This window comes from Kogia breviceps, chromosome 10 (assembly GCF_026419965.1).
Source record: "Kogia breviceps isolate mKogBre1 chromosome 10, mKogBre1 haplotype 1, whole genome shotgun sequence".
NCBI lineage: Eukaryota > Metazoa > Chordata > Mammalia > Artiodactyla > Physeteridae > Kogia > Kogia breviceps.
In genome coordinates, this window is record NC_081319.1 from 15,567,395 (window position 1) to 15,594,536 (window position 27,142).

Consider the following 27,142-nt stretch of genomic DNA (forward strand, 5'->3'; position numbering starts at 1 on the left):
AAGTCTATGCTTTTTGCAGGGTGAATACTTAAATTAGCTAGGAGGAAAAAATATCAGAACAAAAACTTTCTGAGATTTTCATAGTCATTGTTTATGTTTTGCTTTCCAAGTTTTGCCCCAAGATATTTTCTACTCTCATAATAAATTCACCGGACGCTTTAGCATTGCCCGGATAAATCAGGCCACAAGCTTTTAGTTCCATACTACAATCTGCAATTACAATTTCCTTCAGTCCCAACTTGACAATAAATGTGTACAAATACTATTATTCAATTTACACGTTTTGCTTCAAGAAAAATAGTTACATTGGATAAAGCTCTCTGGAAAAATTTAAAACCAACTGTGCCACCATAGGCAACGCTTTTAAGAAAAATCTTACCTAAATTGCCAGCCTCCTTGGTGCCCAGGCTCCCAAAGAAACTGCAGGAATACTTTGTATTTGGCTTTCAGACAGTGGACAACAAAACCTCAGCAAGTTCTCAAATAGGCCCCCACCAAAGATAACAGACCAGAGGAGCAATACGGAGCCAGGGATGTGAGTGATGGGGAAAGACCACCAGCCTCCCCTCCGCTCGTGAAGCTGCTCGGAAGGAAGGAATCTCTGTAAAAGAGGTTCTTAACTTGATGGCCAGGCATCTCTGGATGGGGTCCATGAGTGCCCTTCAGAGTAGCTGAAAAGCCGTGAAACTGTTAGGAAAACTTTCTATGTATAACTTTCTAGAGCAAAACTATACTTCTATCGTATTTTCAAAGAGATCTATGAACAAACCAAGGTTATAATGACTCATCTAGAAACTGGACAGATTTCCTGTACTGCCGAAATTCTTTTTAAAGGTGGTGGATTTTCTTATTATACTTGCAGTAGAAATAATAAATCCTAGGTCCTTTAGGAGTGAAACAACTTGGCTGTGATCATATAATCAGGTAACTGAAGCAGTTCCTATTTCCAAAACATTAGTGAATTGGGCTTTTGGTTGTTTCTTTTGTTTTGTTTTGTTTTTGTTCATCTGTTTTCTGGAGACTTTGAGATTAGAATTTGCTATTTTATAGAAGTTCAAATTTAACATAAGTACATTTACACATAAGAACAAAGGGAAAAGTCAAGCAAAACTCATCATGGTATAATTATTTAACCAATCAGGGTGCAGTGGGCTCTTTTTCTCTGTTTTGAGGGATAGGATATTATCATTTCTTAACACTTAAAACACGTGGGTGACTCATGACCTACCTAATAGAAGTGAATCTTAGAAGATAATGCTAACTAAAAGGACTAGTTCTATCCATAAGTTCAAATTTAATACATTTTAAAAAATGTTGTATCCTTAATATTTAATGTGACACATTTATAAAGATAATTCATATACAATAGAACATGAGCTAAATAAAATACACTGAAATTCATTTTTGACTGTAATATAAGGTTCACCCATTCAATGAGTAAATGCATATTCATTAACAAGCTACATACAAAAGTCTGGATATTATTTTCCTCCATTGAATTTTTCAAAATGGTATTGTTTTATTTCTCATGTATTTGCTTATTGTCTGTCTCTCCAACTAGATTATACATTCCAGGAGAACAAAGACTTTTTTAATTGCCATAAATAAACCAAGGACCTCATAATACATTACTTTTATTCATATTTAATGCTAAAAGGAAAACATAAAACAAACAAAAATTAGGGACAACTAGTCTGCTCCTATTTAACCCTTTTGTGAAAGATTTTTTTTTTTTTTTAAACAAATCGCTTCTCTCTGGTCATTATCTTGTAGACAGGAATTATTTTCTGAGTCAGTCTTTGGATGGGATCTGGTAATACGTTCACAGTGTGAGCTTGTCAACTTTGGGAATTATCGGGCATTTATCTCCTTTTCACAGGATAATCGATGTAAAACAGTAACTGATGAGTAAATGTACTTAAACTTCACTGGTTGTGCTTATAGCTCTTAGATCTCTGACACTTCAAAATGATACGAAACACAATGGAATATATTATGAATGTAATTGTCAACATAGTTCCAAATCTCTGAGTACTTTCTTCCTCTGGTCAATTAATTACTAAATTACTTGTCATTTACTCTTCAAAGACAAATTGTAAACACTTCATGGTATAATCCCATTCTTCCAAGAGCATTAGTAATCAGTCTTATGTGTCTTTGGTTGGGGGGGGTGATTTATGAATAAGATTATCAGTAAGAAGGACTGCAGATTCCTGCCCTCTTTTCATTACTGACTCAGGGCATGGCATCTAGATAAGGTCACTAAACTGATAGTCCCAGCTTCTCTGAACAGAATGTAATGCTGATACCATGGAGCTACTGTAGCCCTCCCAGAGGAGTGGTGAGGATTAAGGAGCTCATGTTAGTGGAAAATGGTATACTTCTTTGAGGATCTGACCTGGTAATTATACACTATTACTGTCACCTAATCAATCAGTTATATCATCTCTCTTACAGAAATGTCCATGGAATTTAAAAGAACATAAGATACTCTAAAAGAATAAGATACTAACATAATTTCAAATTCTAAATTAAATAATCATCAGGACAATGTGGTAGCAGCTATTTATGGCCACATATTCAAGAAAATAATAATATTCTTGAATATATTTAGTTTCTGTATATTACGATTTTTTTTTTCAAATTTGTAAAACTTAATTTCACTGAAATGGGGATAAAGGGTTAGTTTTGACATAAAATTATTGACTACATATTTTGCAGTTATGGGCAAGGTTATCATATAAGACCAATATATGATGAAGAAAAAAGGAAATCAAACTGTACATTCTAAAATTCTTCAAAAACTCACATCTGAAATGAGGTGTGGAAATAAATTAATATATTCCAGCATACATTCAAAAATGTTGGTAAAATTCAATGAATTCAATGTCGGAAAACTATTATTAATCAGAATCTTTGGATGGCAATCTACTTTCAAGTAAGTTAAAATACTTGTTCATCAAACATGTCAAAATAATAGAGGGGGAAAACAGCTTTCCACCTTTACAGAAGAAATTTAGAAATGACATTCAAAAAAAATTAAAGTCATCTGAGCAGATATAAGATTTTATGCCAAATTCAAGGAGGAAAGTCTATTTTAGTAACTTTTAACAGAGATGTATATACAGAGAAAATGAGTAGGGTTTGAAATCCAAAGATATTCATGTTGAAATCCTAGCTCTGTTGATTTCTAGTTGTGTGGTGATGGGCCAGTCTATCTAGCAGCCTGGACCTCAGTTTCTGTTATCTAGAACACAGTATTAATGATGCTCTCTTGACATTATTCTCAGAATTTGAAATGAGTACGCAGAATGCCTAAATAGAGCTTAGTAAGCAGTGACTATTCCTTGCGAGTCACCCTTTTGATACGAATAATCTTTATTAGCCCATGTACCAAAATTTACTGAAAAACTTTCCGTATTTTTTTGAATGGGAGAAGATTTAGAATATTGGTAATAAAAATATTAGGAATTGTAAACTTTGGGGGATGGATTATAACGAAATCAACCTGTGTAACCTTTCTTAAATTATCTACCACTGTTAAACTCTATTTCACAACATCCTAATCATGATGATCTTTAAAATATACAAATAAAATATATTTATAAAATATACAAATCTTAGCCCTTTGCTCTTGAAAGATATTATTCTATCATTATACTTAGCATGTGGACCTAAAAAAAGGAAAAACACACAAAGGTAATAAATGACACAAAAAGAATCCTCACCTCCCATTTGATAATCATTTCCTTGGGTTGAGAAGCTTGAACCCTTATGTTTTGTGGATTCTTGTCTGGAGCTGAAAAATTACAAGTATTAAAATTACTTTTTCCCGCTGTATGGTCCATAGATAAATCATCATATCATTCCTCCTCCCACAAAAAAATAGATTATTTTAAAACTTTGATTATATTTGTTTAGTTCTATCTGGCCCAGTTTGAAAAAAGATTTACGGCACTTTTTTTTTTTTTCCCCAGCTGTACGGAGATATAATTGACAAATAACATTGTGTAAGTTAACACTATGTTAAGGTGTACAACATAATGATTTCAGAATGTATATATAATATTTATATGTGTATATTGTGAAATGATCACCACAATAATGTGAGTTAACACATCTGTCACCTCACATAAGGCAGCTTTTAAATATATTTTACTTCAGGGAGTAAAATCGTGTTCATGGAGTGATATAATTATTATTCAATGGACAGTGGAAGGTTTTCTTTACCTGTCTTCATTTTAACCCTGCTCTTTAAATTTTAAACCTGCTTTTAAAAATCTAAACCCACTATTTAAATATACATTTTTAGTGTTAAATCCGCTTTACTTTTTCTATTAGAATTATTGTTAGAAATTTTGTTGTGAATATTTGCCTCTAAGTGAATAAAATTAAAGATCATGTATTAATATCAACAGCCAAGTTTTAGGGGCCTCAGATAGGAAACAGCAGTTAACGTGCCCATGAAATATATTCAGATGGATCCATTTTAGAAAAAAGGGCTAAGTATGGAGTTTAGTGCCAAGATGAATTTATACTAAAATCATACAAGGACTGATTCAGTTATTATCTCCCCTTGCTTTTTCTCAATCCTAAAAGGGAATTCTATCCTAGCATATTTATTTCAGCCAGAGGAAAAAACACCAGGCTATGACCACATCGCTAACCAATCCCAAGTCAGTAATACAAATGTCAGCACCGTCATTATTTTATCGGTTTTCAGCATTATATAAGTCTCATTCTTACAATATGATAGTTTGAATTTTGTATACACTACTACAGCATGCTCATTCTTGAGAATCTTTTTAAAAAGCATTTTGGGAATTTAGATAGGTATTAGATATTCGTTTAGCTATTGAGATACAAAAATACACCAAGTGGATAAAATTAATGACATTAGATGCAATGAAAATTTAACAAGCTGCCTATAACATGTCAAATGTTTTATTTCAGGAAGTTGAAATGAGGAGAAAAATGAAGAGAGAAAGTTGACTTTCTCCTTATATACTGAACTTCAGTTTAGAACTTACTTTATGGTACCTGATTTTAACACAATACTTAGCTATCAGAAATTACTCAGAGTAATGCTTGTTCATGTACCTCCTTGTAATATCCTGCTATCTATCAAACATTTACATACGACTTTTGAGACTGATGTACTTTAAATAGTTTGCGTGTTGTTAAGTTTACAGAACTGTTCAAGCTCTCTACTGGGAGAGATCTAAAATCCCCATTTGTTCAAAGATGCGACAGACTAAAACTTGTTAGGAAGTTGAGGTGTGAACTTACATACCTGCTGGGGGTGTTTCATGATGGTCTGATGGCTGGCTAGGCTGGCTTCTCCCTACTTCATTCACGGCTATGACCCTGAACTGGTATCTCACATACGGAGCCAAAGATAACATGACTGTTGTCTCCTCTCCTTGGACTCTAGTCAGTTCTTCCCACCTTCCAGGTTCCTCTCTGTTTCCTTCAAATTCTATAATATACTCTGGCAGTAGGAACATAGGAAAACACATTAGAATGGATTGAGAATGTTTAAGTTATACTAAGATTTATATACAATATGAAACATTGTAAAGGGTGTTCTAAGGATAATCCACCCTTGGTGGCATTAATGGCCTTAATATTAATTTTAACTCTGGAAACTACAGGTATCCCAAGTCTTCCCTACCGCTAATATTGCTGTTGTGATCATCTCCAGCCTCCCATGTCAGCCGAACACTTCTGTTCTGTCTCTCAGACAAGTGAAGGTTTTCTGGTGGATCCGGAACATCTGATTAATAATGAAAAATGACAGTGAGGAGATGGCAGATCATTGCCTTCGTCGATCCCACTTCTCCACTCAGGCACATTGCAAGCCCCCTTCCCCTTGGGGCCCGTCTCCACTCTGAACTGCCAAATCTCACCAGTCCTTCTGGTTCTATTTCCAATGGATAGGGAGGGTGGGAGGGCGATGCAAGAGGGAGGAGATATGGGGATATATGTATATGTATAGCTGATTCGCTTTGTTATACAGCAGAAACTAACACACCATTGTAAAGCACTTATACTCCAATAAAGGTGTTAAAAAAAAAAAAAAAACCAAAAAACAAATGCAGCTTCCGTCACATCTGTACATTCCTTCCCTACTGTATTACCTCACTCTATGGTGATTCCCAGTTCTCAAGGGGCCATCTTGGACCATCGGCATCGGAATTTTTGGGGGGAGTAGTTATTAACAATGAACATTTCTGGGCCCTATTTCTCTGGCTTACTGAAAGAGCTGGGCCCAGGAGTCTGCATTTCTAAACACATGTTCTGGTAGATATCATGAACAACGAATTTGGAGAAACATGAACTTGATCAAGGAGACCAGTATCTTCCAGCTCATATGCTTATTTATATGCCTGGTTCATCTCCTGTATGGGACTAAGTGGATCCTCCAGAGTAGGAACCGTATTTTATTAATTTTTGCACCACCCACAGTGCCTTGCACATAAATGTTTTGTGACTAAATAATTAAGTGAAAAATATATTATCACTTCAACCATGCATCTAATTATCCTATTAGAGCAATAAATTTAGGCCCTATGACTACAGGAAAATAAGAGAACATGAACTCAGGCTTTCTTTTCTACATGGTTTGGATTTTTTATTTTAATTTGTAACAGTGAGTTTTCAGTATGTTATAGCAACTTTTATACTCTGTTGGCCTGGAGTTCTAAAGAAGAATAGGAAGGGCATTTATACTGGAAGAGGAAGATATGGCACTGAATGTTTTGACAGAGACCAGAAAATTGAGGAGGCGATGACAAATTTTAAGTGTTAAAGTACATGGAAATTTCTGGTACTTTAAAAATAAAAGGAACAGTTAAAAAAAAATCTGATCCCTAATGATCCTGACTTCCAAACTTTGGTTTCAATTCTCCCATATATTCAGGGACATTTATCTTTTCTCAGAGGGGACAATGAAAGTAAAATCTAATGGGGCCTTCTTATGCGCTCTTTCTTCTCCAAGTGGGAAGCAACATCCACTGCTCCTGCTGAGTATTTGACAATTGCTGGAAATTTATACTGACAAAAAAAATGTTTTCAATTCCGAAGAGCATGTGTTTATTTTAAAAATGTGGTCAGTGACTGCGTCCATACTGTAGAGCCTTAAAGAAGAATTTATTTCCTCAACAGGCTTGAGGACCTCTGAGCTCAGAGAACTAAGGCTCCTCTTCAGCACTCACTAAGGCCACTCATTTCTGACGTTTTCTGAACCAACCATTGCAGCCTGTTCTGTCTGACATTAAAATCTGCTCTTTCCGAGAATCACGTGGAGCTACGATTGATGGACTGCAATTGAGACCTAAACGAATGATGCTCATAAAGGATGTTTCTGGCAAGGCTTCTGAAAGTAACTTCTGTTTAAAATGGGTCAAGCATATACTTTAAAACACTGTTTTCCAGGAAAAAGAGTCTTTTAGAAATTATACATGGATTTGTCATTTGTTACTGTCAGTTATGGGGCTATACTTCTTAAAATCAGAGGCTGGCCTGAAAATCAGGTTGTAAATGCCAAGAAGTGGTTAAGAAAATGCAGCCTATCTCATAGATTATTTTTCATTATTTTCTTTTCATTCTGAAAACATTTGGTAATTACCTCATAAGTAAATAGTACATGGAATCCTAGCCACTATTTATTTAAAATGATCAAAACTGAACAGTTCTAGAAGATGGCAGCCTCATTAGAAGACAGGTGTATTAAATTTCCTAAGAAAATTTAGATGGCATGTACCAAGTGGTAGGGACACCCCTTGCCATTACTCAAAATACTCGGGGGCAAAGGCCATGGATCCTGACATTTATACTTAAAATTATCGTGCCTGGGATAAACTCCAGTTTACCTTAGGGTCAACTATTTTGTCTGGAGAATTACTACTGGAATGATTACTAAGGCTTGAACCTTTCTGCCCCTGAGGTAGCTGAAACATATCACCTAAAGGTTTCATTCCTTTGAACCAAGTCCATACCACCTACCACCTGGGAACTACATTTTCTTTTGTTTTTTGAAAACTCAACATGGTGCCCATTTGCTTTGCTTGAAAAATGGTGGTCATTTATCTCACTTAAAATATAGTGGCCGTTTGCTTCACTAGGAGAGAACCTGCCTATTTCCTCATTTTTCACCAGCCTACCTCAAAAGAGACTGAATTCTGTCCTCTCAGTCTGTACCCCATGGTACGCAACCTACCTATGAATCCCAGCAACCAAAGTGCTAAAGATACAAATGCCTGTTAATAATCAGGATTAATCTAGACATATGGTAAAGGTGTTTAGGCCAAATCAAACCTCTCCTAAGGACTATCAGCAAACTCAAGGAAAACTAAATGGTGCCCACTGAAACAGAATTATGAGAGGAAACTGTAACAATGTCTTTATCAGTCAGGGTCCCAGCACAGAGTAAACAGTTCACACAAGTTAGGGTACTTCAAAGAGATTCTAATCAAGACTCTTTCAAAAGATGTCAGCGGGGATATCCAGGGTGGGGGGTGAGGGGTGGGCAGGGCAGTTACTGGAATCCCATCAGAGAGAGCCGTGTGGACAAAGCCTCTGAGACAATCAGTGACTCTGGCAGAGGGACACACACAGCCAGCCTGCAGGGAGGGATTACCAGAAAAAACACACTCTCCCCCGACGGCCTCTGCTGCCAGGGCTCCCTGTTGGCTGAACCGAATGAAAGCTTGAGGGTAAGTGGTTTGTTGGTGTCCACACAGGTCAGGTTTCCAGATTCAGAGAGCTGGTGAACGGTGAATCTGGACGGGAAACTAGGAGAGCCATCCAACAGACGGTCTAAGAGCTATCAACATGGGTAACTGCAGGGGTAACTGCTTTGATTACACCAGTGAGTTGTGCACATTGTTTTCTAATTAGCGTTATTATTTTAAAAAATCAGAGGCCTTTCTTTACAGAAGAACCCTTGAAGTTCCTCCCTCCCCCCCTTCCTGGGACCTTGGGAGCTGAGCTTGGTCTAGGCCACTGGTTTCGGGCAGGACCACTGTTTAATCACCACTGGTCCCTCACCCTGACCCCTCCATGCTAGCCCATCTCCATTCCTCAGCCACATTTCTCTGCGCACTAGGAAAGTGTAGCTCAAGGGTCCTGGGAACTCAAGCATGCTTCAGTTTTCTTTCTGCTGATAGCATCACCTACCTCCCACTGCTTCTGGCAACATTACCCAAGTAGAAAAAAGAAATTAAGCATCAATTAACTTCTTTAGAAGCAGAAGAGGCGAAAGCATTCGAAAGTAGGGTCACTCTTTAATTGAAAATTTCAAACTAACAGTAAATGTGCACGGGCTTAAATAATCATTGGTTTAATTGCCTCAGAACAGTGGAATTTAATCAGTAACGGAGAAGAAATGAACAAAGATTTCTTTCTTCGGTAGTGCACTTACCAAGGACAGTTACTTGAGTCATAGCAGCAGAGCTATCTAGAGCGGTGTGAGCTGAACACGAGTATACACCTTGGTCTTCTACGGTGACATTAGATATAGTCAAATTAGCTCCATCAATAATTATCCTACCAGGAAAAAAAGTGAGTCTATGATGAGGATGAAACAAACAGAAACAATAGAAATGTAATCCTTTCAAAACTAAATATTCCCCATAGAAAGCAATTTAAGGAAGAATTAAAAAAAAACTTGTCCCATCATGCAAATTTTATTAGAGACTGCCTTACTTGAAAACTGGAAAGTATTATTCAAGCACACACAAATGTCTACGAGTGATGAAAGGGATCAGGTTCGTTGGTTGGTTGGTTGGTTTTTAAATTACCAAATCCAACCATCTGTGATTCATGAGTCAGTGATGGAACCATCTTGCCTGGCGTGTCTGAAGAGTGTACCATACCTCACAATAGCTAAGATAAACTTGAATAATTCTTAAGGTATGTTTAGGGAACCACCTACGTAGGATCAACTTGGGTGCTTCTTACAAAGGCAGATTCCTGAATCGCACCCCAGTTCTACAGGACCAGAATATCTGAGATGAGGTCTGGCAATCTCTATTTTTGACAACTTTCTCTTTGCTCCATCCTTCCACCTCCCACATAGAATGCACTTTAAGATGTGATAAAAAGTGAACTCTGGGCTTCCCTGGTGGCACAGTGGTTGCGAGTCCGCCTGCCGATGCAGGGGACACGGATTCGTGCCCCGGTCCGGGAAGATCCCACATGCCGCAGAGCGGCTGGGCCCGTGAGCCATGGCCGCTGAGCCTGCGCGTCCGGAGCCTGTGCTCCGCAACGGGAGAGGCCACAGCAGTGAGAGGCCTGCGTACCGCAAAAAAAAAAAAAAAAAAAAAAAAAAAAAAAAAAAAAAAAAGTGAACTCTGTGACTTATCTGAACAGTAGAGGGCAGACTAGCACATCTTTTTGCTAATCATTTGGTGCTGGCTTTTTATTATTTGTTCTCTTTTTGCCAATTTGTAATTGAGTTTACTATATGAATTTTTAAAATATGAATTATACCTTTTACCCTATGCCTATGTTTTGTTAGCATAACTATTCAAGTACTTTTTAAAAAAATAAAGTTCCATTAAATCTGAGATATATTCACAGCAGTGTGCTATTTAGTTGAAATAAACAATGTCTTGGGGGGAGGGAGAGAAAATCTTTAATTTAGTTTGTTAACATAAAAGTCATATAGGCTGCTGAAAAGTTCGAGTTATAGAAAACCAATTAAAACTGTAGTAAAGTCAAACATGGTTCTGCCCTTTGACTATAGACAAAGTCGGCCCCTTACCCCTCCACCAATCACTGAATGATTTGCTAATCAATACTAGCTGGTAGGTACATGTAAAAGTATGAAATGAGAACACTCCCTAATGCCATACACAAAAATAAACTCAAAATGTGTTAAAGACCTAAATGTAAGGCCAGACACTATCAAACTCTTAGAGGAAAACATAGGCAGAACACTCTATGACATAAATCACAGCAAGATCCTTTTTGACCCACCTCCTAGAGAAATGGAAATAAAAACAAAAATAAACAAATGGGACCTAATGAAACTTAAAAGCTTTTGCACAGCAAAGGAAACCATAAACAAGACCAAAAGACAACCCTCAGAATGGGAGAAAATAGTTGCAAATAAAGCAACTGACAATGGATTAATCTCCAAAATTTATAAGCAACTCATGCAGCTCAATAACAAAAAAAACACAAACAACCCAATCCAAAAATGGGCAGAAGACCTAAATCAACATTTCTCCAAAGAAGATATACAGATTGCCAACAAACACATGAAAGGATGCTCAATATCATTAATCATTGGAGAAATGCAAATCAAAACTACAATGAGATATCATCTCACACCAGTCAGACTGGCCATCATCAAAAACTCTAGAAACAATAAATACTGGAGAGGGTGTGGAGAAAAGGGAACCCTTTTGCACTGTTGGTGGGAATGTAAATTGATACAGCCACTATGGAGAACAGTATGGAGGTTCCTTAAAAAACTACGAATAGAACTACCATACGACCCTGCAAGCCCACTACTGGGCATATACCCTGAGAAAACCATAATTCAAAAAGAGTCATGTATCAAAATGTTCACTGCAGCTCTATTTACAATAGCCAGGACATGGCAGCAACCTAAGTGTCCATCAACAGATGAATGGACAAAGAAGATGTGGCACATATATACAATGGAATATTACTCAGCCATAAAAAGAAACGAAACTGAGTTATTTGTAGTGAGGTGGATGGACCTGGAGTCTGTCATACAGAGTGAAGTAAGTCAGAAGGAGAAAAACAAATACCGTATGCTAACACATATATATGGAATCTAAGAAAAAAGAAAAGTCACGAAGAGCCTAGGGGGAGGATGGGAATAAAACACAGACCTACTAGAGCATGGCCTTGAGGATATGGGGAGGGGGAAGGGTAAGCTGGGAGGAAGTGAGAGAGTGGCAGGGACATATACACACTACCAAATGTAAAATAGATAGCTAGTGGGAAGCAGCCGCATGGCACAGGGAGATCAGCTCAGTGCTTTGTGACCACCTAGAGGGGTGGGATAGGGAGGGTGGGAGGGAGGGAGATGCAAGAGGGCAGAGATATGGGGACATATGTATATGTATTACTGATTCACTTTGTTGTAAAGCAGAAACTAACACACCACTGTAAAGCAATTATACTTCAATAAAGATGTTAAAAAAAAATACTACCTGGTATTGCTGGTCAAAAATCTCACTATAATTCTAATGATAAAGCTTTGACATAGTTTGTCAGTTCATGTTAGTTATGTGTCCATTTGGTACAAATATCAGAATATTACATACACTGACAATTTTGCAAAGTTTACCTTCTTAGATGAAGAAATACAATTTAATAACCTCTTCAAGAGGGCTGTTTGTGCCCTGCACATCCAAGAGGGCCCAGGGGATCTGAAATCTAGCCTACAATCTTCTTGCCAAGATTTGTACCCTGGTGTGGGGCTGCTTCACGCCAGAAGGAAAGGGCAACTTAAGGGCAACTTTTCTGTAACGCACTGTCTTTTAAAACTCACAAGTGTACCTCATTTTAATCAAGGTAGAAGGACCCCCTGGTCCTTGAAATCTGGTAGGTATGATGTACCCAGGGAGGTTATTAAAAATTTCCTTTGTTGGGCTCACTCCAGTTTCCAAATCAGAACTTTTGGGAATAGGACAAGGGCCACTGCATTTGAACATGATACCTAGGTAATTCTGGCTCACATCAAAATCTGACAACTATTTGTGTTAGCAAGGATACGCTCTGCTATGCTGAAGTAACAAACAGCTCCAAGTTCTCAGTGCCTAAGACCACAACTCTTTATTTCTGTCTTACACTATGTTTCCATCATAGGTCAACTGTATTCTGCTTGAAGAAATCCTTGTTAAGCACATTACACATTTAAAAAATGGTTTCTACTCTACATAGAACCTGTTCTCTGGCTTCATCTTCATCTCTGTTCCTCTCAGTCTTTTCCCCTGTTTTTACCTGCTTAACTACCTCACCTTGCCATCATTCTACAACCTCTCACCTCCTTCATCTGAAATATCCAGCTTGCTAGTCCCCGAATCATGTTAACCTCCAGTGTTTTCTTGCTCCATTCCATCTTGTAACAAATTTCGCTCCAGGCAATATTAAAAATGTTGCTTTCTTTGGAGACCTGTGTTTGAGGCTCGGTTCTACCAACTATGACTTGTATAATCTTGCACAAAACTTGGAGCCTAATTCACCTTATTTAAGAAATGGGGATAACAAAAATTTCTTTCTTTTCAGGAGAAGTAAATGAGGGAAAACACATAAAGTGATTCATGTATAGAGCCTGGCTTACTATGTGCTCAAAGAGTGTTACTAATTATATTAATCAAATTGCTTTAATTCATTGTTGGCTTGTAACTAATCACATTTCTTAATGCCCCCAACTCCCAGTCCTCCTGCCTTTCTGCTTAAAGGAACAAATTACCTTAGTTCCTCTTTTCTTAGGAAGAGACCCTTCTCTATCCTTACAATCTCTGCATCCTTATCCCCCACCCCTGAGTTCTACCCCATTCATCTGCTGCCATTTCTGAGGGGAAAAAGAAGCCCTTCCTTGATGCCAAGATAAAGCCCTCCCACTTGTGCTTTTGACACCTTTTCCCGCTCATCCTCCTAGTCACGGACACGTGGACACATCCCATATCCGTCTGCCATCCCTCCTCTCCTTCAGGACTCGGTCGTTCACTCTGTCTATGGTCATGAGCAGTCCCCATTACATTTGGTAAGGACAGTCTAAATTTTAAAAGTGGTTTGATAGCATATCCATACTCCATGTCATTTCTCATAACAATATTGTATTGTGTAGAGCCACCTGCAGGTTAGAAACCCACAGCAAATTCCTTGAGGTCATTTCAGCCTTCCTAATAGGTTTACTGTGAGGATAATAGAGGGAAAGCATGTATGGGAGGCACTAACATAACATGAGGCTCCCAGCAGGTATAATGGTCCAGGGTAGCAGTTTCCAACACTTTTCATACCCCTGTACATAACAGGGGACAAAAGGGGAGAGAAGAAGGTATTTTGCTTCTCATTTTCCTCTATGTGCCTTTGAATCAGAAATTTAACCACTTTCTAGGTAAAAGCTTCGGGTTCCCAGCCTATTGAGAAGGAGAAGGTGTCCCGGCAGCAGGTGTGAAATGGGAGCTTACTAATGGTTCTACGGAAATTTAGCAGATACCTGGGATCTCAATTCCCTGCTACAATTCCATGCCTGCTCCTGGTGCGTCAAGACCACCCTGCAACAGTCACTCCCAGCCCTTCCCACCCCAAATATCACTTCTGTGTTAAGGAAAACTAGAAGAATGTCTGCATTACTTAGGTGACTCAGAGAGCCAGAAGCTCAATTGAGTGTCAGCCCCAGCATCCTGCAGAATCTGTAAAACTGAGTCACACAAAGAGGCTGGTTGGAGAGTCTGGATTCAGGGCCTGAATACGCAGGTCACATTACCAACAAGGCATGAGTCTGATTCCCTTCTTGGCTATAACCCAGAGGTTATACGGAAGACCCCAAATAACTACACAGTTGACAAAACAGGGAGAATCTGGGGGGATCTGAGCAGTTGACCAATCAACTCACGCCTAACCAAAGGCTGAAGATCCCTGTTGCCACGTGTAGCCTGTTAGGTATCAACAATTATTCTCCTGTGTCACTGACGACTGGTTGCAGCACATATGCTGCCTTTCCACAAACATAAAATACAGAGGAGGGATGAGGTGGAATAAATTAAATACCCAGGCTAAGACCAATCAATGCCTTTAAACAGAAGTGGCACACACACCCACAAATACCAAAAAAGGCCAAGCAGGTAACAGAAATGAGACAAGGCTACCAGAGAAATGAGGAGAATGAGTCATCACAGCTAAATTGGACTGAGTACTGAGTATATTCTAAGTGCTTGGTGTTAACTCATAATAACCCTATGATGAAGTTACCTTAAACAAGTTTCTTGAACTAAACTATGTTACAGAATATAAAACTAAGGCACAGAAAAGTTAGGCAGCTGGTCTAAAGTCACAGACCCAATATGTGACAAAGTTGGGATTCAATCCCAAGCCCCTGGGTTCCAGAGCCCATGCTCTTAACGATGACACTGCCACCATCTCGCCTAAGGAATGCAAGTCCTGTCTATAGATCTTCAGATTTAGTTTTTTTTCACAATGATGAATAACAAAAGAAGACGGTGGGTGAGATTCGGAACAAGGATGGTCAAGTTTTAACCCCTAACTCAGCAACAATGCAAAAGGAAGGGGAGTGTCCTCTGCTTCCAAAAGACAGCACACGCATTCATTAAATATTGACTGCTTTCTCTTCCTTTGATACACCTAACAGTGTTTAAATATAGTACTAGTCAGCGTCTAGTCACACTTACTCTACATTCTCTCTTCTACACTTTTACATATTCTTTACAAAGAAGCTGGAGGGCTCAAAAATATACTTGTCAATACTTACCAATGGGAAGGATCTGAGATGATTTAGCTTCCACTCATGAGATAAATTGCTATGAGATTGGGAGGTAGAAGAGAAATGGGCACCATCTCCTCTGGGGCCTGGTGAGCTGATAGTGACTCTGGCAGATACACGAGCTGGCAGTGCTGAACTCACCAGGAGAACCAGTGGGGTGAGGGGGGCAGTGAAGACAGCGGCAATTTCCAGACATGTGAATTGCAGCTGGAGTGCCGCATCACCGAGAACCCAAAAGATTAGTAAGCAGCACCCATAGACCTATCTCCTCCACTCTTTCCAGTGGTTTTGTGAGCAGCCAAGCCCATGCAATAAATATTCCTCAAATAACAGGAGCTGTTTCTGTTGCCTGCACTCACAGGATGCCACACGTTACATGAAAAATCGGTAGCAAAAATGAGGAAAGAGACGTGTGGAAGTAAAGTGAAACAAGTACACTGTTTGACCTTTTAAATACTGCCTTAAAGACTGAAATGTAATAAGCAGTTTTTGTATTTTAATTCACTGTGTATACTTTTACAAGTAGTTTTCTTTCAAATGCAAGGTTTAATCCCAAGCAAATATTATGAGATACTATAATAGATTACCATAAATAGGTGTTGTATTTTGTTAAATTCTTTTCCTGCACCTATTGAGATTATCATATGGTATTTATCCTTCAATTTGTTAATATGGTGTACCACATTGATTGCTTTGTGTATATTGAAGAATCCTTGCATTCCTGTGATAAACCCCACCTGATCATGGTGTATGATCCTTTTAATGTGCTGTTGGATTCTGTTTGCTAGTATTTTGTTGAGGAGTTTTGCATCTATGTTCATCAGTGATATTGGCCTGTAATTTTCTTTAAAGACATGCCAATTGCCAACAAACACATGAAAGGATGCTCAACATCACTAATCATTAAAGAAATGCAAATCAAAACTACAATGAGGTATCACCTCACACGGGTCAGAATGGCCATCATCAAAAAATCTACAAACAATAAATGCTGGAGAGGGTGTGGAGAAAAGGGAACCCTCTTGCACTGTTGGTGAGAATGTAAACTGATACAGCCACTATGGAGAACAGTATGGAGGTTCCTTAAAAAACTAACAATAGAACTACCATATGACCCAGCAATCCCACTACTGGGCATATACCCTGAGAAAACCATAATTCAAAAAGAGACATGTACCACAATGCTCACTGCAGCACTAGATACAATAGCCAGGACATGGAAGCAACCCAAGTGTCCATCGACAGATGAATGGATAGAGATGTGGCACATATATACAATGGAATATTACTCAGCCATAAAAAGGAACGAAATTGAGTTATTTGAAGTGAGGTGGATGGACCTAGAGTCTGTCATACAGAGTGAAGCAAGTCAGAAAGAGAAAAACAAATACCGTATGCTAAGACATATATATATGGAGCCTAAATAAATGGTACTGATGAACTTAGTGGCAGGGCAGGAATAAAGACGCAGTCATAAAGAACAGACTTGAGGACACAGGGGGAGAAGGGGAAACTGGGACGAAGTGAGAGAGTAGCAATGACATATATATAGTACCAAATGTAAAATAGATATGTAGTGGGAAGCTGCTGCATAGCACAGGGAGATCAACTCAATGTTTTTTAATTACCTAGAGGAGTGGGATGGCGGGGGTGGGAGGTAGGCTCAAGAGGGAGGGGATATGGGGATAAATGTATACATTTAGCTGATTCACTTGGTTGTACAGCACAAACTAACACAACATTGTAAAGCAATTATACTCCAATAAAGATTTAAAAAAATAGTTTACCTACCTGCCATCTTCTGTGCCATTAATTTCAAAGGCTTCTCCATCTTTACTCCAGGATAATTTTAAACTGTATTTCAAATGTGAGTCACATTTGCTTTCACAATGTAATTCAAGTGTGTGTGATCTGGGGACACGAGGATTCTTAGGAGAAACTCTAAGTTTTGTAGCATCTGTTTTTACAAAATAAAGATACTAGTTAGAGCTATAGAACACAGCTTACTTTGCTATCAAGTGCCTGCAATTTAATCAAGCAAAATGGTCAACACTGATAGTCAAATCCTCATCCAATGTTTGTCACACTGTTATTTCCTAATATCACATATCATTACTATTTTCATTCCTTCCAAGCCAGGGCACCTGGGTAAAAGTATTATATTAATAGCAATTTCCCAAGAGTGTAAGCAAGCAAATGCCTCTGGATATTGAAAATAATATAAATTGTCCTTCTAGGGCTTCTGGACATGTGATCAAAATACCATAAAGAGGAAATCAATTAATTTTCTATTAACTTGTTTATTATTAACTCAAATCTGAGGTTAAATGGTGAAGCCCATGCATAGATGAACTAACAACATGAAGGTGTGGAATGCGAACATAAGCACCATGAACGTGGAGGCTTTGCTTGTTTTGTTTCGCTCAAGTAACTCCAGAGCCCAGAAGGGAGCCTGTGTACAGCAGGTACTCAATACGTATTTGTTGAATGAGTTACAGTGAGTCATATTTGGAAAGTAAATTAGTAATATCAACAATATGAATAAAATACCTAGGAATAAAAATAAAATACCTAGGAATAAACCTACCTAAGGAGACAAAAGATCTGTATGCAGAAAACTATAACACACTGATGAAAGAAATTAAAGACGATACAAACGGATGGAGAGATATACCATGTTTTTGGATTGGAAGAATCCACATTGTGAAAATGACTATACTACCCAAAGCAAACTACAGATTCAATGCAATCCCTATCAAACTACCAATGACATTTTTCACAGAACTAGAACAAACAAAAATTTTACAATTTGTATGGAAACACAAAAGACCCTGAATAGCCAAAGGAATCTTGAGAAAGAAAAACGGAGCTGGAGGAATCAAGCTCTCCAACTTCAAACTATACTACAAAGCTACAGTAATCAAGACACTATGGTACTGGCACAAAAAACAGAAATATAGATCAATGGAACAGGATAGAAAGGCCAGAGATAAACCTACGCACACATGGTCACCTTATCTTTGACAAAGGAGGCAAGAATATACAATGGAGAAAAGACAGCCTCTTCAATAAGTGGTGCTGGGAAAACTGGACAGTTACATGTAAAAGAAAGAAACTAGAACACTTTGTAACACCGTACATAAAATAAACTCAAAATGGATTAAAGACCTAAATGTAAGGCCAGACACTATCAAACTCTTAGAGGAAAACATAGGCAGAACACTCCATGACATAAATCACAGCAAAATCCGTTATGACCCACCTCCTAGAGAAATGGAAACGAAAACAAAAATAAACAAACGGGACCTAATGAAACTTAAAAGCTTTTGTAAAGCAAAGGAAACCATAAAAGAGACGAAAAGACAACCCTCAGAATACGGGAAAATATTTGGAAATGAAGCAACTGACAAAGGATTAATCTCCAAAATATACAAACAGCTCATTGCAGCTCAATATCAAAAAAACAAACAACCCAATCCAAAAATGGACAGAAGACCTAAATAGACAATTCTCCAAAGAGGATATACAGATTGCCAACAAACACATGAAAGGATGCTCAACATCACTAATCATTAGGGAAATGCAAATCAAAACTACAATGAGGTTTCACCTCACACCACTCAGAATGGCCATCATCAAAATATCTACAAACAATAAATGCTGGAGAGGGTGTGGAGAAAAGGGAATCCTCTTGCACTGTTGGTGGGAATCTAAATTGATACAGCCACTGTGTAGGACAGTATGGAGGTTACTCAAAAAGCTAAAAATAGAACTACCATACGACCCAGCAATCTCACTACTAGACATACATGCTGAGGAAACCATAATTCAATAAGAGTCATGTACCACAATGTTCATTGCAGCTCTATTTACAGTAGCCAAGACATGGAAGCAACCTATGTGTCTATCTACAGGTGAATGGATAAAGAAGATGTGGCACATATATACAATGGAATATTATGCAGCCATGAAAAGAAACGAAATTGAGTTATTTGTAATGAGGTGAATGGACCTAGAGACGGTCATACAGAGTGAAGTAAGTCAGAAAGAGAAAGACAAATACTGTATGCTAACACATATATATGGAATTGAAAGAAAAAAAAATGGATCTGATGAACATAGGGCCAAGACAGGAATAAAGACGCAGACATAGACAGTGGACTTGAGGACACGGGGAGGGGGAAGGGTAATCTGGGATGAAGTGAGAGAGTAGCACTGCCATATATACACTACCAAATGTAAAATAGATAGCTAGTGGGAAGCAGGTGCATAGCCCAGGGAGATCAGCTTGGTGCTTTGTGACCAACTAGAGGGGTGGGAGGGAGACGCAAGAGCAAGGGGATATGGGGATATATGTATACATATAGCTGATTCACTTTGTTATACAGCAGAAACTAACAGAACATTGTAAAGCAACTATACTCCAAAATAAAGATGTTAGAAAACAAAACAAAACAATATGAAGCTCAAACATTGGTACCGTGGCTGTCTTGGAAAATGTCTGTTTCTTTATAATTGTTTCAAAACATATAATCCTTACTCTTAAGGACCATATTAAAGGCAAATATACTTTACCCCAATGTGGCACTTGGTAATCCTCTCATAAGCCAAATCTCATGAGCTAACCTCCAACTCCACAATCATGTTCTAATATTTGCTATCTACATGTTACTCAAGAAACTGATTAAAAATTGAAGTGTTAGTAAAATTGAGTTTTTGATATTCCAGGCAGGAAATTTGAAGAGGTTATCAAATAGAATTAATTTCAAATGAATTACTAAACATCCCACTCCTAATTGTAAATTTAAAGAAATCCATTAAATAATAATTGATACCATTTAATAAGCACTTATTTCATTTAACTAGACTCTGTGAAGAAGTTTACATTCATTGTGACATTTTACAACAATTCTATGAATACTAACATCTCTACCTTACTGAGAAGATAACTTAAGGCTAAAATGAAATTAAGTAAGGATACTAATATTTTCTAACTAGTAAGGGACTGAGCTGTGATTTGAACTCAAGACTGGAAGACACCAAAGCTCATGCTGCATAGCCTCTTATTCAATTCCATTCTTGACATTCCTTTTTCATATGTAAAAAGTATGCCCTTAATTCTCATGGATACGATTCCTATATAACCCTTACATATAAAATGGACATTAGAGCAGACCAAAAGTTTATGAACTTGGCCTTCTCGCTGGCCACTAGCAGTTCTGAGGTCCACTTTGGGCCAAGCACTGTGTTGGGCAATCGGAATGTGAAGGTTCATTTGGACTCCAGGCTTCACTCTCATTATCTTTCACCTGGCAGAGTTGCTTATCTTTGATCTAGGTTGGTTTTATAAAGTATAAAAAGAATCATCTTCATTGATGTTATAAGAGCATTTTTTAAATTGCACAAACCACTTGAAAATGCAGAAAGACATCCACTATAGGTAGACCTCAATGAATATTAATGTGCGTTAAAAATATAGTCTATGGGGTTGCCATGTTGGATAACTTAGGGTATAGAAAAAAATATGATGAAAGAATAAAAGAAGGAAAGAAGGGTGTGCGTGTGTGTGCAGAGAGAGAGACAAATGTTAAGGTAGCAGTGAAAACAGATGATTAAACAAATATGTACCTGTTATCTAAGCAGAGGTAGTAGCAGGCCATGGGAATGACCTGTCCCAGGAGATACAAACCCTCCCTCCATTTACTATAGAATCTTTCTATTCTTTGTGTTTGCCTGAAAAGGGTTCTCTGAGCAATTTTAAAATCAAAATATTGCTGATGCCTGTGGATCTGGGTTCCAGTCAGCCTGAATCTAGGTGCTGAGATGCTCCTCTTAGGGACACTGACTTACACCTTGGCACATACTGAACTATCACGAGCAATTAAAAATGAAACAGGCTGCTTGAACAAGAGAAAAAATACGGAGCTGTTTATGACTCAAAAAGAGGACAAAACCCTCCTCATTTTGTCATGCCGGAGTCTTTACAAAACTGATCCTTTATGAGTTTTTTTGTGAAATTTTTAGTTCAAAGAGTTGAATACTGGTGACATTACATTGAGTTGGTTATTGAAATAAAATAGAGTTACAGGAATACACCAAAATAGAGGACTCTTAAATATTGCTGGTCATCCATCACCAAGAACACCGAGTTCCCTCTTACAATTGTATAAAGCCATGGACACAACATCGACCTATCCTATAATTCTTGTGAGGATTGTTTTAGATGAAACCCAATCTAGGAGTTCTGAAACAGGCTAAATAAATTTAACGGATGCCTGAACTTAAATCATATTGTTTCACTTGGGAAAATGAAAAACTGAAGCCATGTGACAATTCATGCAAAGTAAAAACAAAATAAAATTACTTCTAACATCCAAATTGGCTGTGACTGCTGTTTTTCCTTTAGCATTTTCTACCCAACAAGAGTAGGAACCAGCATCTTCTTCTGTGGTCTCGTTGATCTGTAATGTACCATTCTCATGGAAATGATACCGTCTGCCTTCAAGGGGTTTTGCTTCTTCTACCTTCTGCCTATAAAAAGTATAAATCAATTTGGGTTTAATAGAATCCTATACTCTTTCGCAAACTGGCCGCTGAAGTCATTCAGTCTTACCCCTTCTTCAAGAGCTTAGCAGACCTTAGGAAACGTTCCATTAGAGTTCACCACAATTTCTCCAAAATAGACGATAGGTATACATCTTACCTGCCCAAATAGACTGTGACTGGAGGAAATCTGTGTCTGAGCTCTATGCTTCTGCTGTATTTATAATGGCACTCAGTATCACTTTGCATCTGTCCTCAGAGTTTAATAAATAGTTTCTGCCTTATTGATGGTGAACCCTTTAGTTAGTCATTGCTTCAGGGTACTAACTGGGAAAGCTAGTAATTGAAAGAGATAATGAACATTCGGAACCTCCTGCTGTCTTAGAGGAACACTAGTCACTCAGAAATATTATAGGCCCGGAAGTCTTTCCTGTCCCGTGGACATGGATTACATTGACCCCCATCACCCAGAGTCATTTTCTCCTACATTCATCCATTTTCCAAGCCTTTGCTGCCACAGCTTGACTCTCCCTATACATTTCACAGTAAGAGGCTACTGGAGAGAAAATATCCAAAGGACAAAGTCTGGCTGCTGTTCACACAAGATTTTACAGGGCAGGCGCTAGGGTAAGGCAAGTGACGCACTTGCCTCAGAGACAAAATTTAAGGGTTACCAAAAAAAGATCTCAGTATAATCAAGATAAATATTTTAATGAGGTATTTCTAAAAATCAAAAATAATACAAAAGAATCCACAATGAACAAAATATCCAAATTTTAAATAAAAACAGAATCTGACCCTATACTTGGATGACCTTGCCTTGCTCTCCTCATTCTAATCTCAGCCCTGCAGAGCCCTGGGAAAAATTATTTAAGTAAGACTAGTTTAACCAACTTTTTCTAGTGAAGGAACAAACATGGTCGATTCATACAGTGCTGTGTTTGGAGTTACTATACCAACCAATATGTCGAAATTAAATTCAAAATACATGTTGACAAAGTTTTAAACATAGGCACTTGGAATGAAATGCAGACTTAACAATTATTTAGATAATACCCAAAACAACAACAGTAATGTATGACCTTAGATATATCCGTAATGGAGACCTAAACTACCTATAAAATTGTCTTAGCAATCACTTCAATTTTTTGCTTTCCTTTGTGAGCAAAAATGGCTCTCCATATTTTCCCATGTGAGAAAATACTACAAATCTAGTCAACAGTGCCAGGAACGGTAGGTAAGTAAGTTTGCTGCCTTATTTTTCAGAGGCACTCGCTACATGTAATAACTTGACACAGTGCAGCCGGTCAAATGATGGATGAAGAAACAGGGCACAATCTACAACTGACATTCTCTTAAGAAAAGCAGGTAACAGCTTACCAGGACACAATCGCCTCGGGTGAAGCAAAGAACTCACAATGTAAGAAAGCACTGTACCCAACCACCGTGGCATAATTTTCTTCATCTGCAGTTTGTATCAATGGACGGACATCTATTGGAAAACAATATAAATGCAGTTTTAAATGTTCATATAAGTAATACAAACAAATTATTTTTTTTCTATATCCCAGCCATATTAATAAGGGAAAACAGTTGAATATCACAGTTCGTATTGTTGAATTAGAAAGTATCCCAATGCAATACATTTTTGGAAGTGTAACTTTTAGCATGAGATCTCATGCGCAAATGTAAGGTGAAAGGTACTTTAATTTTTCCCCATGTTTTATCTGCCGAGAATTCAATCTACTTGTGAGTATGACTGTGAACATTTTCCTGTAGAAAAGAGCAGACAAACAGTCTGCTCCCAGCTATGCTTACCTACAACATCGATGTTGGCATTGGCAAGGATAGTGCCATGGATATTCGAGGCTTCACACTGGTACACAGCGGTGTGATTCGGTTGCACGTTGGTAAAACTGATTTCCCTGGGGGAGATGACATCACCAGAAAACGGATTTCCTACAAGAGATTAAAGACTGTCAGTGTGATGAAAAATAGAACCTAAAATATTTATACACTATTCATTAAACGTGTCACACAGTATTTATATTTTAACACCAGTTTAGGGTGAATAAGAGTTCATTGAAGCCAATTTTTTAGAATTTCTTAACGTGAACCATGATTTTTTCTTTCCAGACCCTTCTGCAATTTCAATCGTCCTTCAAATGAGTATTTATTGCCAAAGTATGTGTTGATCTCTGTCTGCCTCTCCATACCCACACCCACAAGTAAGATTCCACATTTTCTGTTTAGCACTCAAGTCCCACTATGAACTGAATCTCACTTACTCTTGTAATCGAAGTCCTGATACTGCCCAGCATAAACCACATGATCAACACAGCTGGACCCCCCCAGTCCACCAATATTGACTGCTATCTTCCCCCTTGACATGTTGTTCCTCTGTTTCACTTCTCTGCCCTTCTGCAATTTTCCCATCAACACCGTTCATTTCAATTGCCCTGCTTTGCTATTTAACCACTACAGATAAAGAGCTCATATATTTCATTTTCCCAGGAGGACTAAACTCTTCTTGAGAGCACAGACCAGGTTTTCTACCTTTTCGGCAATAAATCTTACCCCACTGCTTATCCATGGATAATTCTGGAAATACCTTTTGGAAGTGAGAAAACCTAATATTTACGGCACTTTATTTTTTTTTAAGATTTATTTATTCATTTATTTATCTTGGCTGAGTTGGGTTGTCATTGCTGCACTCGGGCTTTCTCTAGTTGTGGTGAGCGGGGGCAACTCTTCTTTGCGCTGCACAGGCTTCTCACTGCAGTGGTTTCTCTTGCTGCAGAGCACGGGCTCTAGGCGCACGGGCTTCAGGAGTTGTGGCACGAGGGCTCAGTAGTTGTGGTTCGCAGGCTCTAGAGCACAGGCTCAGTAGCTGTGGCTCACAGGCTTAGTTGCCCCCGCGGCATGTGTGGATCTTCCCAGACCAGGGCTCGAACCCATGTCCCCTGCATTGGCAGGCGGATTCTCATCCACTGCGCCACAAGGGAAGCCCCATTCCCACAGCATTTGGCAATGTGCCAAAGCACATGCCCTGCTCTGAAACTACAAACAAGAAGTGGGAAGACAAACATATTAGCTAGGAATGTTGAATAAGGGGCACAAATGTTAAAATTGTTCATTTATGGGTTTCCCTGGTGGTGCAGTCGTTAAGAATCCACCTGCCAATGCAGGGGACACGGGTTCGATCCCCGGCCCGGGAAGATCCCACATGCCATGGAGCAACTAAGCCCGTGCGCCACAACCACTGAGCCCACACACCACAACAACGGAAGCCCACGCGCCTAGACCCCATGCTATGCAACAAGAGAAGCCACCGCAATGAGAAGCCCACGCACCGCAATGAAGAGTAGCCCCTGTGCGTTGCAACTACAGAAAGCCTGCGTGCAACAATGAAGACCCAATGCAGCCAAAAAAAAAAAAAAAAAAAAGTGACTATGCTAAGTTTTAGATCATAGAAAACATTGAATATTACATAAGAGAAGATTTTTTAAACATCTTTATTGGAGTAAAATTGCTTTACAATGGTGTGTTAGTTGCTGCTGTGTAACAAAGTCAATCAGCTATATGGACACATATATCCCTATATCACCTCCCTCTTGCATCTCCCTCCCTCCCACCCTCCCTATCCCACCCCTTTAGATGGTCACAAAGCACCAAGCTGATCTCCCTGTGCTATGCACCTGTTTCCTACTAACTATCTATTTTACATCTGGTAGTGTATATAAGTCCATGCCACTTTCTCACTTCGTCCCAGCTTACCCTTCCCCCTCCTCGTGTCCTCAAGTCTATCCTCTATGTCTGCATTTTTATTCATGTCCTGCCCCTAGGTTCTTCAGAACCTTTTTTTTTTTTTTTTAATTCTTATACATCATTTTTCCCTCTGGGAGTGAGAAATAAATACATCTTTACACTTAACTGTGAGCTCCATGGGGGCAAGACCTTGTCTATGTGTTGTGCACTATGTTCCTAGTGCCTAAAGAGCAGCTGTCACAGAGGAGGCCGTCAGTAAACATCTCTTGGAATGACTGAAAACATTTTTGTACTGTGGTATTTTACCCATGACCGAAAAATAGCCCCTGAAAGATGGCCACAGTCTAATCTCTACAACATGTGAACATTTTACCTTATGTGGCAGAAGGGACTTTGCAGATGTGATTAAGGTCAAGGACCTTGAGACTGGATGATTATTCTGGATTATCCAAGGGGGCCCAAAGAAATTATAAGGCTCCTTATAACCAGAGAACCTTTCCTGGCTATGGCCAGCCAAAGAGAAACATGACTACGAAAGGATTGTGGGAGAAACGCAATGTTGCTGTTGTGAAGGTGGAGGGAGGGAGCCGTGAGCCAAGGAATGTGGGCAGCCTCTAGGAGCTGGAGAAAACAAGGAAAGGGTTTCTCTCCTAGAGTCTCCAGAAAGAAGCACAGCACCGCTGACACCTTGATCTAAGCCCAGGGAGACTAGCGTTGGCCTTCCAACCTACAGAACTGTAAAAGAATAAATGTGCACTGTTTTAAGCCACTGAATGTGTGGTAACTTGTTATGGCAACAATAGAAATTGGATACAATACCGTAGGACAATTTATCTCTTAAGAAGCATCAAGATGAGTAGCTCTTAAAAGTTTTTTAACCTTAAAAAGAATTGTGTCTCTGATCTCATCCTGTACTCTCACACCCTACTTGGAATGTAACAAGGTTCAGAGTAAACCCCATCATCCTGTTCAGTTCTTATACCATTTGCCCCATGGTAAACTGAGTCTGCATAGCATTACAAAAAGCAGAAATGAAACTATGGCCTCCTGTTTGGGTGACAAGTAATTAAACATTGCTCCAAGATGCCTTCTGGGATAGGTATGGCAACTGCAGAGTATTGTGGCATACAGACTTCTAGGAGCTTCCGGAATTCTAGACAGCCAAGATCTTTATCAAACAAAAACCACTAGTCCTGACATAACTTGTCTTTGGTCAGTTCAAAGGGCAAAAATACAGTATAGGGGGAGAAACTTCAGCTCTGGAATTAATCATTTCAGTTCCATTTATGGCTCTAAATTCACTTGGGTTGTGTCCTCAATCAAGTAAGTAATGTAAAC

The 27,142-nt window shown here is 38.7% G+C and overlaps 1 protein-coding gene across 11 annotated transcripts in view; it reads right to left on the reverse strand.

Moving 5' to 3' along the window:
• The window catches only part of CHL1 (cell adhesion molecule L1 like), a 202,123-nt gene that overhangs the window by 18,248 nt on the left and 156,733 nt on the right, over positions 1 to 27,142 (reverse strand). For all 11 annotated transcript variants that reach the window (XM_067043605.1, XM_067043603.1, XM_067043600.1 and 8 more), the window contains 8 exons: positions 23,855 to 23,995; positions 23,417 to 23,528; positions 21,858 to 22,024; positions 17,285 to 17,450; positions 9,425 to 9,549; positions 5,675 to 5,776; positions 5,294 to 5,491; positions 3,729 to 3,799 (listed from right to left, as the gene is read on the reverse strand). In XM_067043605.1, coding sequence (XP_066899706.1) covers positions 3,729 to 3,799; positions 5,294 to 5,491; positions 5,675 to 5,776; positions 9,425 to 9,549; positions 17,285 to 17,450; positions 21,858 to 22,024; positions 23,417 to 23,528; positions 23,855 to 23,995 — 1,082 coding nt within the window. The remainder of the gene's footprint in view (positions 1 to 3,728; positions 3,800 to 5,293; positions 5,492 to 5,674; positions 5,777 to 9,424; positions 9,550 to 17,284; positions 17,451 to 21,857; positions 22,025 to 23,416; positions 23,529 to 23,854; positions 23,996 to 27,142) is intronic.